Source organism: Amblyomma mixtum, chromosome 9, assembly GCF_055824585.1.
Source record: "Amblyomma mixtum isolate Tamu chromosome 9, ASM5582458v1, whole genome shotgun sequence".
Lineage (NCBI taxonomy): Eukaryota > Metazoa > Arthropoda > Arachnida > Ixodida > Ixodidae > Amblyomma > Amblyomma mixtum.
In genome coordinates, this window is record NC_143020.1 from 46873937 (window position 1) to 46889871 (window position 15935).

Consider the following 15935-nt stretch of genomic DNA (forward strand, 5'->3'; position numbering starts at 1 on the left):
TTCAGGCCTATATAGCTAAATTACAAGAGCTTTCGCTGTCAAACAAAATGCTACATTAGCATTACGTCTAAATACTCCATTTTTTCAGGTTTCGTGAATAGGACAAGGAAGGAACGGCCAGGAAAGTTCCTCGTAGAAATGTGCATGGTTACAGATTCGGACTACAGTAATGAATTTAATACAACCGAGGACCTTGTTCAATACTTGATTCTCATGTTGAATGCGGTACGTATAGTTCTTTTCTTTCTTTCTCTCTTTCTTTATTTTGAAGTACGCATGTAATTACACAAAGACACTCAAGGATCCTTACCCACAGGCTAGTCGTGGATCCCAAAATGAATACAAATAAGTCTACTGTGGATTCAGGAGAAAACAAAAACACACATTTTTCCGGTGTAGAATGAAACAATTGCAATGCAAAATACAATACAAAATACAATACAAAATACAGACTGAAACACTATCGTATGACATACATATACCAAAGAAAAAATAAATGTCACTCTACATTCAGATTGCTACGTTCAATAGATTAGTAGTATTATGCCACGCCAGAGACGTATATCTTGTCGCTTCACTGAGACGCTTCTGTTTAAAGAAAAAAATTATTCAATGCTCTAAAAGTATTAGGTGAAGATATGACTGAGCATGGGATAGCATTCCAAATTTTGACACCAGAAAAATGGAGACATCGATGACCATAATGATTGTTAGATATTTAAAGCAAGAACTTTCCATGAGCCGCTTAGCGAGAACTGGACGGAGGAGCCTTGTATGAAACTAAAGGAAAGGTGCTAGGGTTGCAGATAGCATTATTTACAAAAAATGCTAAACGATAGCCTCTGAGGTTAGTTTGCGGCATAATGTTATTTTGTTTCAATAAAGGCTGTGATGGAGTTCTAGGAGCAACAAAATTGATCATTCTAAGAGCCTTTTTTGCAGCCTTACCTCGGGATCAATATACGATGGATACGTAAGGCCTCAGGCCTCAATACAGTATGCCAGCTGCGACTGAAACAAACTGAAATATAATGTTTTTAGCGTATTAGTCTGAAAATATTTAGATGCTTTCGCTAATGTATAACAAGAGTACGACAGCTTTTTACACAGGGCATCAATGTGCTGTTGCCAGTTGAAATCTTTATCCACGATCACTTCCAAGTATGTGATTGCGTCAACTTGCTGCAACTCATCAGCTCCAATATGCAAGCTGCAGGGTGACATGCACGCAGACTTATGCGGTGATTTGAAAGTAATATATTTCGTTTTTTCAGTGTTCAGGGATAGGCGGTTAGATTGGAACCAGGTTTTAATGCATTGAAGCTCCTTATTAAGCACGGTTATACCATCCTCTATAGATTTGGCAGTAACTACCATAGCCGTGTCGTCCGCATACATGATGAGATGTGATTCCTCTGCATATACAGGAAGGTCATTCACGTAAAGAGAAAAAAGAATAGGTCCCAGAACCGAACCTTGTGGAATACCCATGGGCACTGTTAGCAAATCTGAAACATTGCCGTCAATTTGGACCCGTTGGGAACGATCGCATAAATAACTTCTAAGGAACTGCAACGCCAAACCTCTAAAACCAAGTCTTTCAAGTTTTTTGGACAGAATATCATGGTCCACGGTGTCGAAAGCTATTTTTATGTCTAGGAACACACCTACTGATACAAAATGTCTGTTAAGTGCGTCATTTACGACTTCGGATAGGGATAAGATTGCGGTAGTAGTAGATCTTTACTCCTGAAACCATGTTGATCAGTGCTAAGAATGGCATACTTCTTCAAAAAGTTCTTAATACGTTTGGCAAGCAGCTTCTCGAAAAGTGTGTTAAAACAACTTAAGACAGAAATTGGTCGATAATTGCTTAGATTATCAGGGTTACCATTTTTGTATACCGGGACGACTTTTGCTACCTTCAGTGCATCCGGGTATGTGGCGCTATAAAAGGACTTATTGAACAAAGAAACCAAAGTAGGCGCTAGAACTTCAATATTGTTTTTCAATAACGACACAGGAATTCCATCTAGTCCACGCGCTTTTCCGGTCTCCAGTTGCCTACCAAATGATATAAGTTCATGACAGTTTATGTCATCATATCTGAAGCTGGATTCCTGCCATGGAGGAAGAAAAAGAGGTTGCCCGCTTTGCGCTTTGGGGATCACATTATATACTGAGGACTTTGATGGATGTTTTTCTTGTAGACCAAATTATGACCGCCAAATGGAAGCAGAACGCTGACTAAAGTCTCCTTACGACTTGAAAAAGCTTGGACCTATTTGCTGTTCTCAAACGAATGCGGATAGGATCATCTAAGGGTATAGCTCATTGGGCAACCGCGAAGTTGAAATTGAAAGTTTATTTAGGAATTCAAACAAAGTTACAAGCGTATACAGAGAAACATGCTGAAAAAAAGATCGCATGAGTGAATTGGAATTGAAGCGCTGGAGAGGGCTTCTAAAGACTTCTTAATGATTGCTTTTTTTATATATAATGTGTTAGTCTTAGGATTCCTGGACCTGTACGCTCTCATAGATCTGCAATTTAAGCGCACTTTTGAATTTAGTGCCTGGCCAGAAACAGGGAGGAAAACAAAACACTTGAAACTGTATTTATAACCTTAACGTGAAGCCCAAGCGAAGATTTTTTGCGCAAATCAACTTTCTACAGTTGGTTGCTCTTCCTTTGAATACAGTGCTGGGCTGTCCACAACGGGCGCATTGGATGTTTATTGCTGCATTTAGTCGACATGAGGAAAACAAACTATGCGTGAAAGGACGCCGACTGGTTCTGTGGTGAAAATTTTAGGAAAAGGTTGTGTAGTATTCAAGAAGCTAGACCTATATTTAGATCCATTAGCTAGAGCTTCCTTACCATAAGCATCATTTCATGTTCTATGCACGTCTCCATTGTCTGCATTGCGCTTCTCCATATCAGGCATGTGCCGGCGTATCTCAGTTGGCAGAGAACGTTGCGTGAATTTAATAGGTCGTGAGTCTGGCTCCTGCCATCGGCATGTGGTTCCTTTCTAATCAGTTATCATTCAGCCAGAAAATAATTACACTACTGATTTCCTTTTGATAAGCGCCACAACGCAAATAAATGACGATTGATTTGCGTAGTTACGCCAAATGCGAACTAGGTACGCTAGCAGTTGTTCAGTTCTGAAGTTTGGGTCTAGTGTTTTTGGATGGTACTTGTTTGGATAGCGATAATAGGTTAATGTCCTTATAAGCCGAATTGGTCATTCTCCTTAGTGCTCACGAGCTAAAAAAAATTAAAACATATTCCATACTTTCCTTTGTTTTTGTGACTGCTGACATCTTTGATATCTATGTCATGCAACCATCTTAATTTTTATATTTGTTTGCTCAATTGCTGATGAGGGCCTCGGTTCTGACGCTCTAGATGCCATACGCAGCATAAGAGCGTTCTCGCAAAACTACTACCCTCACTATTCAATCACGTTCCAAGTTACGCTCGCTGTAAAACTGGGTTGGTTTGGCTTGGCTTGCAGTGGTTTAACGCCCCAAAGCGACACACGTTATGAGGGACGCCGTAGTGAAGGGCTGCGGAAATTTCGACCACCTGGGGTTCTTAAACGGGCACTGGCATCACACAGTATACTGGAAGTACTATATCCCTGCCTGTGGACGAGAGTGGCCCTGATAAATTCTGTCAAGCTCAGGCTATAGTGACCATAAATACCGCGAAAATGGAAGCTTCGGCAGTCGACGCCGTAGCTACGTTGGTACAGCACTGGTTCCGTACGCAAAACTCGAAGCCGTGAATTCGGACCATACCCGGCGGCGTGTCTTTCTTTCTTTTACTCTAACAAATTATCGTTCAGCCATGAATTGATTACATAGCTAATTTCCCATTATTAAGTACCAAAAAATTTAACAATAAGACATCTTTGATGTTTGCTTTCATTTCGGTGACTGTTCACTTCCGTCATATGCATATCACAACGAACACCTCATTTCACTACAACTGCCTTCTTAGAGCAACGTTATTATGCTCGCATATGTCAACGGTGCGAAATCTGCAAGTACAGTACTGCATTGCCGCTAGAATATTGCAAACTCGTATACAATAAAGGTAAAGGGCATTTACAGAGCAGAATATTTAGGCACCTATACGCCTTTTACTTTGATCGCGAAAGGAAGTGGCTGATTTATGATCTAGATAAAAGATGTAAATTTACTACTTTAAGTGTTTGTGTGAATATGTGCTTGTCAGTAAGTTTCACAATAACTGCTGAAATACAATTTGCAAGCAACATATTTTGCGAGATGCTGCACCTCCCTGTAAACCTTGAGGTTATTGAGCCGTAGAATATTTTCCACCCTCATCAGTTTTAAAAATTTGCTAATATGTCAATTGATGACTCACAATATCCTTATAAATGAGTAATAAAGCTTCTTATTTCTTGGATTCAAAGGTTGCTCTCAGTTTCATTGATATGACAAGTCCCAAAATACGCTTCCAACTTAACGAAGTGTTTACAAATATGGTAAGTACATCCTTCGAAAGCAAAACTACTGTAAACTTTAGAAGAGGCCACAGGTAAAATTTTTGTAAAGCTTATTTTTCGATAACTTTTTATAGTCACATATTCTGATTTAATCATTAAGCATGAACAGAGAACGATAAAAATGTAGGCATCCCACCAATAATATAATAGAACTTCCTGCATCGAAAGTGACCAAATGTTTTGTAAATTGCTTGTTATCAGCGCTTTACTGAAAACAGCAAACGTTTATTCAAGTTGCATTGCATGTATACATATTCGTTAAATATGATACGTTCACTCATATGTTGAAGTCTGTATTCTAGGCTGAAATCGTAGTGTGAAATTTCTAATCGTCTTATAAGTTTGATCATTTCTCTGATCTTATGAACTTATCGGGCTAATGAAGAACCATCATATTCTATGACCCACACTGAAGGTTAATCGCAGTAGCCTACAAATCGTATATTGCTTACATTTAAATAATGCTTTGCATCTATTTAAAATTTTCACTGATTTTTGATTTTTATGTTTTCCTTAGAGTGATGAAATAATTAACAGCACAGAAGAGGCACCGGACATAGTCGTGACATTAGATATGATGAGAAACCTATCACATCGAGGTGCTTTCAATCGGTGTGACATTGCTTTCTTCCTATCAAGGTAAGGTAGGGATAAAGAACGAATTATGTAGTAATAGTCACAAGTACTTTGTCACAGAAATTTCACCATCCATTTTCGCTTCTCAAGACAGCTGCAGATTTAGTGCACCTTGGCAAAGTCGGGAGCCCTGCGGTTTCATTTGAGTAAAATTAATTTCACCTCTAGTACTATAAAAAGCTGCAAAATATACACGTGACTTAACGACCCGTGATGTTTAGGGAGCTTTTATTCAAAAACCAAGGTTGAGTTGCTCCCGTTATGTCAGTGATAGGTGGCGTTGACTTCATGCAAAACATGATAAAGCATTCAACTTGCAATCTTGCCAAACAGATTTTTCATAACAGGCCGTGACCTATGAAATTGCAGGTTGCTGCTGAAATAATTCAAATACGTAAAACCAAAGGAATGTGTGAGAGCAAGTTCTCTGGTAGAGGGGGAGGAATTAAGAAAGTTTCAACAAAAGTCTTTGCGTTTTGATTCATAATTGGAAAATAAGACATGGGAAAATAAAGAAAGCTCTTATATCCAAAAATTTTGCAGGCACACAATTATATGGAAAATGTACTGTCCTCGCAGAAGTTGTCTTAATTAGCTACAAAGAAACGTCGGTAGCAAATGTTTTATGGCAGTGATGAGTGAATTAGACGCATTTAAGAAAGGTTTTATTGCTCATTTATTTAATGAACAAAGTGTCTGATTCAGAAGACCAGGAAAGTCTGAGAGAAAATAGGATGAGAAGCAAAGAGGAATTAGAAGTTGTGAGGAAGTCTATTTGGCTGTGTAAATCTTTCAATGCTTAAGCAATCTTTCTTTGTCGGGACATCGGAAAAGGAAAAGAACAGCTTGTTAAAGAATAATCGGCAACACTTGACACTGTTCTCTTAGCTTACGGTTGGTACCTGGAAATGCACTTTAAGTGGTTGCTGTGTATATGGTCTATCCTGCCAGTACTGACTGATAGTGCCAAAAATGAAAGTCTAAGAAAAGGGCATCGATCTAAATTGAGAGCAGCGCACCAGCTCCTGAAAAGTAACGTCAGAGGTGACTTTCTGAGAGAGCGTGACCAGGAATGAATAAAAAGCAGTTGCCACGACTGTATCGTTTCTAGAGCGAAGTGGAACAAATGGACTTCGCATATATGAATTGTTTGAACAACGTAACCTTGTAATGACCAACAAGGGGAAGCTTTGGGCCTGTTGGTCATTACAAGTTGGAGAGGAGGAATAACCGCGAACTTGACAGGACTGAAGAGCGAGAAGAGGACAGGACGAATCGTCCTGTCCTCTTCTCGCTCTTCAGTCCTGTCAAGTTCGCGGTTATTCCTCCTCTCCAATTTGTAATGACCAGTGCGTTAGAGCTGTAGTGGTGTTGACATTCCAACGAAGTGTAGCTAGTAGTGAACGAGGGTAAGGGAGGTAGATGAAATTAGTTAATCTGCTTGAAGCAGGTGGCCCAAGCTTGCAAAGGACCGGATAGAGGAGTTATGGTTTGCCGTTCGATATACCTGCCCAGATGCTGATTATGTAACCGTTTATACCATGATGACTTCTCTATATGCCTGTGGACGTGTTCCAGTCGATGATAAATTTGATAAGATCTACGACAAAGGAGTTGATTCGCAAAGGAGAAAGCAGGAGATAAAGTTGGTCCAAGCATGGTCCTTCCATACAGCTCACTTACCAAATAACTTTCGAATGAATCAATGGAAGTTTCTAAATAAGTCGCTATTGATTCCGTCAGAAGCAATGGATTGCAATGGACGAAGTTTGTGCAAAAAACGACCAGAAACAAAAAATCGCACTAGCTCTAGAAACAAGCACGCTTCTAAATGCACGTCGGGAAGGCGCACATTGAAGGCAAATAAATAGTAGTGAATGATTTAGCGCAAAAAGTTGTATCCACCAGGCACTCTGGCAGTAAACTTAACATATGAAAGAAAACTATCCTTCACTGCGAGTAAAAACAAAACTATCTTGTCTCTAGTAAATTGACACCACGTTTAATACATAACTATAAAAGAGCGAAAACCAAAATTCGTTTTGTAAGGTTTTAGAACTATTTAGAAACAATTGATTTTAGAGCACTTATCCCCGATACAACGGCTACTAAAAAGCCTACCAGATATGCTGTCATGTGGCTTTCTTTTCTCGAGTTTATCTGATTCACCTAAATCCGTAAGTTAGTGTGTCAAGAAACGAGAACACCACTGCCGCAGCGGAGGGGGGGGGGGGGGGGGGGCGTCGATTTGAAAAGATTTGGATCCAATTGCTAAGTTCTCGTAATTCCACCGAGTGTTTTAGAAAAAATAGCCTAGAAGCGTTTCCAATGTGTACTCTACGAATCTAACTTAGCATCGCGCTGGCTTTTCTTCGTGTACATTTAGAGATGAGCAGATAATCACCCATACTTTAGGAGCAACCTTTATGTTTGGGTTACTACCGCATTTCCTGAGGTGCGACCAATAGAAAGTTCTTAATTTTTTCATAAAGAGAAGCCTCGCGAGAGAGCATAAGTTTTAGCACAGTTTAATGGAGGATTTCAACCGATCGCAGAGGCAATTTCTCTGGCTTTGGTGTTTTGCAGCTTGATAGAATGTGTTGAACTATATTGTGAAAGACGTCTGTAACGACAATACCGCCAAGACCAGTTGTTGGCGAGTTGGTGTTCATGGTGATCCATTATAACAGCTCGACAGCCGGGGCAGATAAGAAGGGACACAACACAGCGCTGACTCACAACTAAAACGTTTATTTGTCGCCGGTCATGTATAAATACTGCCCTGGTGGCCGGTAAGGATACAAGCACGCTCAACTTGCGTCAGATTCAAAATCGACAGTACATCAGGCACGTGTCAACAGGCTAGTGTCATATGTGGGAAATAATGTCACTGCTACAGCATGCACAAGTTAACATTCACTATCAAGGTAACGATTTTCCTTACCTGACCGCGCTACAGAGGGAGTACTGATATATTCGCCTGAGGTCCTAGCTATTAGCATTTAGCCGATGTTAAATGTGCTATTTTTGTTGTTAAAAATTCTTTCTTAGCAAGTCACGGATATTTTGAGAGTATTGTTAACGGGTTCGGTACTGTAGAGTGGAACACACCGCGTATATAAGTGTCGGTAAAATCCACTCCGAAAGAAAAGCGGAAGTGTTCGTTAACCAAGAGGTCGACTTCTTTATGAAAAGTAGGCTTGCGGAAATGTTTTGTTTTTCTTCAGGAGAATGTGGCTAGTTTCCTACACTAACGTTCCTTTGCATAGGCATGACAGGCAGCGGTCGCAGCCGCGGCCGGTTAATTTCTTGAGGTGGTTGCATCGCGCAGGGAAAAATTTTGCACGCCTCCACTTATAACATAAAAGAACACAACGCGCTTTGCCACTCATCTTAGTATCGCGAACTGTTCCAGGTTTTCTATACAACTTCTTCAGACTTGTTCTGTTGAATGTTTCATTCGAGAGCTTTATTTTGGAATGTCTTAACCGTCAACAGTTTCATTTCCTGATTTAAATGGTTCAATTGAAAAAATATTTGAACTCCATGTTAGCCTTTCTTGGCGTTAAAGATCCCCATTCCCGAGACCTCCCAAAATTATTCCCGAGACCACCACTACGGCACCTTTTTCTCTCTTTCTTCTTTCTCTGCCACCATCCTCCCTTCCCTTACGTTGCAGTTCAGGTGTCCACCGAGATATGAGAGACAGCTACTGCGCAATTTCCTTTTCTCACAAACCAAATAACAATTTGCCAATTTAACGCTTTCACAATTAACTGGGACAAACCGCAGTTGTGTTTTTTTGCGAGACGTTAGAAATCACTTTAAAAGCTGCTGCTAACTTACCTAATGTAATCGTTTGCCAATTTTCTGCCCTCTTCTAAAGGAAAAATTTTGTGACGGATAATAATGGCACGCCAGATCCCAGCGTATCTGGTAAGTTCCAATATTCCACTTATATTTTCAAGGTCACAGGGAAGCCTTCAGAACGCCTCATTCAGACACACCTAAGCACGTCGCAACGCTTCTCGAGCAGTTCGAAATTTATTGCTAACAAACCTAGTTCAGAAACCCTCAAAGCGGGATATGTCTGTATCAAGTACTTAAATTCGGCATGATCGTTCCCAGTGGAGACTTCACATGAGCCAGTGTACTTAACCCCGTCTATTACAGGCAACAAAACCAGCAACAAAAACCAGCACCACCAAACAACTTTGCTTACATAAGCTTTCTTCACGTAAAAAAATAAAAGTTTCATCACGTTTTCGGGGCTATCATTCGGTGGTCCTTTATTTTTATACTGAGCACAATTTGTTGGGCTCCTACCCCAGATACAGATACTTTATATGGATTAAGTCGAAATGCAAAAACAGCCGTGCGCTCTAGGTGTCAGTACACGATATTGCCACCTAGTATTGCCAGGTGGCGCATAGCTGACAACCACGAAGTAGGGCTCGCGCTATGAGGGATCTGTCGCCATTGCTGCCTCAGCTTTCCTGACCTTGTCTGCCTTCTCGCTTGCGTGGTATTAAAGCAGCCATCGTCAACAAGCACGCTACAGTCTGGTGGAGTGTGCTGGGTAACCGTTAGCCAATGCAAAAGACCCGTCCAGGTAGCCGTCGCGCCCGCCCTGTATCGCTAGACACCCCGGTACATCGCTTCAGTCGGAGGATCCAGGGACTGTCTCCGGAGCTTGGACCATTAGAGAGAGGCGCCATGGCGACTACCGCTCCTCCTCCTCTGCAAATCGCCGCTGCCACGCCCTCCCACTACACCTTGGAGACGCCGCGGGTTCCTAAGACGTTCCATGCGGAACTTTTTGAGGATGTGGAGGACTTGCTCCTTCGCTTTGAACGCGTAGCTGCGTTTAACCAGTGGGACGACGGAGCCAAACTCCGCAATGTTTACTTTAGCCTCGAGGATGGTGCTTGCACCTGGTTTGAAAACCGAGAAGACGCTTTAACGTTTTGGCGAGAGTTCCGTCGTTGGGTGCTAGAGGCCTAGACCAGCGTAGATCGTCGCGAACAAGCTGCGCGTGCACACCGGGCAACAGCAGAGCACCGATGCGATGCACGCCGTTACAACCTTCGCCACCGACAGGTTGACTACAACCCCGGTGACCAAATCTGGGTGTGGACTCCTGTCCGTCGCCAAGGCTTGTGTGAGAAACTGCTCTGCCGCTATTTTGGCCCTTACAGAGTGGTACGGCGTGTAAGTGAGGTTTAACTATCAAGTGGCTCCGGACGGTGTTGCGCAACCCCGACACCGACAGCTCAGCTCTGACATTGTGCATGTTGTGCGGCTTAAGGCGTACTATACCCGGCGACGCAGACTTGTTGATGTCTTGGCTCGCTTCAGTAGCGGCACTTTGCTCCTTTTTCCTTTATTTTTTGTATCGTCGACAGCGCTCTTCTTTTTCATAAGGGGAGAATGATGCCACCTAGTATTGCCAGGTGGCGCATAGCTGACGACGACGAAGTAGGGCCCGCGCTGACAGGGATCAAACGCAATTGCTGCCTCAGCTTGCCTGGCATTGTCTGCCTTCCCGTTTGCCTTGTATTAAGACACCCATGAAAGACGAACAAGTCAGGGAGCTGTCGGGCTGTGCCCGCTCGTCTCTGCCAATCTTTGTGAATGTTTTGTGGTCGGTGTTGAACATTTGTGTTCAGATAACCTGCACTGCAACATCCTGGTATGATTCCGGCGGTGAGTGCGGCTCCGCCGGTGCCACACCCGGTCTCAACACCTGAATGTTCTCCTGGCATTCCGTCAGGCCCAGCTCAGCTGGTCATACCTGCTGTGCAAGCCGTGCCTGCTGCCTCAAACGTGGTGCCCTGCAGCTACTCTTCTGCTCCGGCTGCATCAGGACCAGCATACCCAGACCCTCATGGACATCGCACCCCTGAAGCTTCCAACTTAAGACGTTATCTGCCGTTACCTTCAGGTCAGGATGATTTTTCTGATTCGTCAGATTCTTCTACCATCATCTACATGGACACTACTGCGAAGTCCGAAGAAGGGTCTGAGAAATTTATTCATGTGCCTTCAAAGCGTCGTCGCAGCTCAAAGCTATCACTTTTGAGTGTAGACACTCCGAACGTAACTCAAACACCTAGGCACAGCCTTACAGTTGTCATCAAGCCAGTACATTCTGGACACCGCATTACCCGCTTTAATCTATTGACATTGAGGCAAGGATTTGAATCTATATCTCCAGACGGTGTTCCTCAAGTTCGTCCCAACGAGCGTGTAAACCTTCTGGCTGTTGACACCCGTACAGCGCACGCTACAGAACGCCTTTTGCAAATAACAAGCATAGCTGGAGTTGCCGTTCAAGCCTATGAGCCCGGTCCCAGCAACTAAGGTGTTGGTGTCACCAAGGGTGCGCCCTGGATCTTCCTCAATCTGAGATTTACTCTACGCTGCTACAGAGAGCTCCGATCAAATCTGTCCGCCGGCTTGGCAATTCAGAAAACATCTGGATTGTATTTGCGACAGAATCTGCGCCGCAATACGTTATTCTCGGCTATAAAAGATACCGTGTGTACGAGTACATTCAAAAACCGCGCCAATGCACCAAATGTCAGTGCTTCGACCACGTGGCTAGCGCTCGCTTGTCGACTTGCCCTGCGCTGCTCCCGTTGTGGTGGGAGCCATGGCCGAAATGAATGTCCAAGTGACGACCCCCTTTGTCCAAACTGCGGGAAGCAGCATGAGACGACGTTTATCCATTTCACTGCCTATCAAAGAGAGAAAATCATCTACAAATACAAGAACTCCAATAATAGAGATTATAAGACAGCAAAATCTGCTTTAATTGAGGAAAATCCGGGCAAGTCGCCTCAGAAGAAAATCATCGCAGGGGAAGAAAGCTCCTCAACAATCGGATAAAGATAAAGCGAATCACCTGCGCATTGAGGACATAGTATAGTTCCCTCCTCTTCCACCGCGCCAACACGTTGAGTCACCTCTAATAGCGTGTACAAGTCTTAATACTCCACGGCAGCCGCAGTATGCACCCTGGAACCATTCGCGCGAAGGATCTATTCGCCAAAACTCCGACAGTACCAGTTCCCTACTGTGCTCGCTTGTTGAGGCCATCCACGCTTTTCTTACACCACTCTCCCCGCCGGTGGCACAGACCATCCTTACAATACTTGACTTCATTTCACCTCTACTTGCGCAATGGCAGTAGCAGTCAATATACCAGCTACTCTCCCTAGCGTGCAAAGCATCCGTAACACGGCCACCATCTTTCAATGGAATGCCTTCTGCCTTCGTCCACGATTATCTGATTTCCGACAATTTGTCTCAAAGCACCGTTTCCCGATTGCTGCCATTTCAGAATCTCGTCTGCGTACTACCATTCGTCTTTCAGGCTATATCGTTCACAACTCGATGACCGGCACTGGCATCAGAAGAGTTCTTTTAGCTGTTCAGAAAGACGTCACCTACATCCTACAACCGATACCTGCCGACTCACGCAATGAATATCTTGCAGCCACCGTCAAGATCATGGATCTGTCCTTCACAGTGATCGTGGAGTACATACCCCCGCGTGTCACATTTGACGTTTACCGCCTTCAAGATGTAGTACGCAGTACTCCTGCACCCCACATCATAACGGGCGACTTCAATGCATACCATTCTGCTTGGGGAGGCACCAGATCAACAGCCAGAGGACAACAGTTATTTGATTTTGCACAGTCTAACGATTTAACTTTCCTCAACAACGGCCAGGCAACTTTTTATCAAGATGCAAGGTCCAGTGCCCTTGACATTTCTGATTTCTGCGCATCTTTCGTCTTCAGGAACTTGGAATGTAGACATAGAAACTCATGGCAGCGATCATCTACCTACGTACATTAAGGTTGGTGGTGCTTTTTTAAGTTCCGAGCGGCGTAAGGTACGCTACACGAATTCGGATGTTTTCTCTGACACAGTAGAGAAATTGCAGCTCTCACACCTTGATTATGAAAACTTCATTGATGCTGTAGCACGTGCTAAAACGACCAGCAGTAAAGTTATAACCCTATCAACAGTCTACTCAAATGTAGATGCTGAATATGAGCGACTTCGAGCAATTCGCCGTAGAGCAGAGAGACTAGCACGCACGACCAATAACAGAGAAGACGTCAGCGTTGCTAAGCGCGCACAAAAACATGTTCAGCGCCATTTGGAAAAACTCGCAAGACGGGAATGGCGATCCTTCTGCGCAAAGCTTGATCCCAGAAAGCCTCTTTCGAAGATTTGGAGCATTGTGCGCAGCCTCAGTAGTCAGCCGGCGCCATTAAATCCTTTTGAGTGCGTCGCTGTGAATGCGAATGTTTCTCGTCTCGACGCAGCGGAGGCTTTCTGTTCTAAGATATTTGCTCGTTCAACAGCCGTATCGGTGCCACTACCTCCCCAAAGCTTTATCTCTTCACCTAACACCGCCCTCCTTGACGAACCGTTCACTATGGATGATATTCATGCGGCTCTGGCAACTACCAATAAAAGATCCTGCCTTCGACCAGATGGCATAAGCTACACTACCCTCTCTCACCTGACAACTGGCGCCAAGGTTCAAGTCCTCGCAGTTTATAACACCTCCTGGGAGTTCGGCCGCCTTGAAACGTGTTGGAAGCGTGCGCGTGTCATACCTATTCTCAACCCTGGAAAACCATCAACTGACTTAAACGCCTATTGTCCCATAGCCCTTCTTAGTTGCGTCGGGAAGTTGATGGAGAAAACGGTTACTCCCGTTCAACCTGGGACCTGACGAACAGGGGAATTTATCCTCCGACCATGTATGGTTTTCGGAAAGGACGCAGCAGCATTGACAAAGTTATTGCCCTTACCAATTGTGTCAACACAGCAAAGCAGTGCGGTCTATGACCATTGCAGTGTTTCTTGACGTGAAGGGAGCCTTTGATAGTGTAACACATGAGGCAATTCACTCTGCTTTACAATCAATTGGCATTACTGGACGAACGTATAACTGACTGCGTGACTATCTTCCCGAAAGATCGATTTTTATGTTAACAAGTGAAGGTGACACAGCTCCGCATCAAATATCTGACGGAGCATCTCAGGGGGGTATACTAAGTCCCACCCTTTTCAATCTCTCACTTGTTGACTTGGAAAAATACTTGCCACCGACAGTTGAAATCTCCCTTTATGCAGTTAACATCTGTATATGGTATTCCGGACGCAATAGGCGCATTGTGCATGCCCGTCTACAGAGGGCAATAGGCTGCATTGAATCATTCTTAAGCAAGCGCGGTCTCGCCATGTCGTCAGATAAAAGCTCAGCAATTGCATTGTCAAGGCGTGATCTTTCGCGCTACGTGCTGAAAGTTCCTGGTACTCCAATACCGTACATCACAAGCCATAAATTTCTGGGGGTAACGTTTGACAGGTCACTGTCATGGTCCCCACATGTGCAAGAGATGAAAGTCAAGCTCTGCTCTTACGCCTCTATTTTTCGTATGCTCTCCACCAGCAGAAGACGCTGTTCTACACCATGATTACTACGACTGCATGGAGCGCTCTGTGAAGGCCTTCTGCGCTACAGTCTCCCAGCTCTGGAGGGTATTTCGCAAACAAATATTAAAATCCTTGAAGCCATGCAAGCTAAAGCCTTGTGAATCTGTCTCCTTCCCACAAACCCCTCCACAATGGGTACTCTAGCTGAGAGCAGACTTCTATCGGCATCAGTGCTCTTAACCCAGGAGCTCCTTCGTGCCCAGGTGCGGTTTGTGGCTCGTGTACCAAACCATCCACTCGCTGAGTATTGCATGGAGGAAATTTTTAACATTCTCTCATCACAGTAGCAGCGTCCTGTCACAACCTTCACCGCACCTTGGAGGTAGGCAGCATGGCAAATTAAGATCACAATCCCTGGTATTAAAAGAAACACAAACACCTTCAATCCTGCACTTAAATACTTTGCGCTTGAGCACATTCATAGTTGCTACAAAGCGCACCGCCATATCTACACTGATGGCTCTGTCATGTTCTTATCATCAGCGATTGGCGTCTGGATTCCGTCAACGTACACCATAATTTCAGCGATACTCAGTCACCGCACCTCGACTACTGCTACCGAGCTGGCTGCTCTGTGTGTTGCATTTACTTACATCGTACAACAACCGCCAACAGCGTGGGTTATCTTCAGTTACTCTAGCGCTGCACTAAAGTCGACAAATTCACCAGGAAGCCTTCAGGAGTAGATCGTCGATGACTTGAACAGGTTACACACCGAGGCCTGTGAGTTGCGTCACCGCGTTGTGCTTCAGTGGTTGCCCGCTCACTGCGGCCTCGCAGGCAACGATCGCGCTGATGGTGCAGCAAGATCGGCGCATGGCGACAAATCCTTGTTCCTACCCATACCCTTTTCTTGTAGTGATGGCGCGAGACTTTTCGCTACTAAATCCTGGCAGATGCAACGCTCTTTGTGGTGTGATCCGCGGCGTCAATACAGACCCCTCTTTCGCATCGACCCCGCTTGTGAATTCCGCATGCCACGCAATTTAGATAGACGTGACTGTAATTGCCTGCACCGAATTCGTCTGGACGTTGCCTTTACTAAATTCTATGTTTATAAAAATGGTGTGTCAAGTAGCCCTCTGTGCCCGACATGTGGTGTGCGCGAGGATACTCGACACTTGATCTGCCACTGCCAAATCTTTAATACTCATCGCAATGCACCATTAGGTGCTTTAGGACTTCGTCAGGACGACTCCGTGCACCTGGAGCATGTCCTTGGACCCTG

At 44.1% G+C, this 15935-nt stretch overlaps 1 protein-coding gene across 1 annotated transcript in view; it reads left to right on the forward strand.

Annotated features, from left to right (window-relative positions):
- The first annotated feature begins 138 nt into the window (after positions 1-138).
- The window catches only part of LOC149328899 (venom metalloproteinase antarease-like TserMP_B), a 47379-nt gene continuing 31582 nt past the window's right edge, over positions 139-15935 (forward strand). The window contains exons 1-4 of the mRNA XM_089559648.1: positions 139-225; positions 4451-4522; positions 5061-5182; positions 9066-9115. Coding sequence (XP_089415774.1) covers positions 139-225; positions 4451-4522; positions 5061-5182; positions 9066-9115 — 331 coding nt within the window. The remainder of the gene's footprint in view (positions 226-4450; positions 4523-5060; positions 5183-9065; positions 9116-15935) is intronic.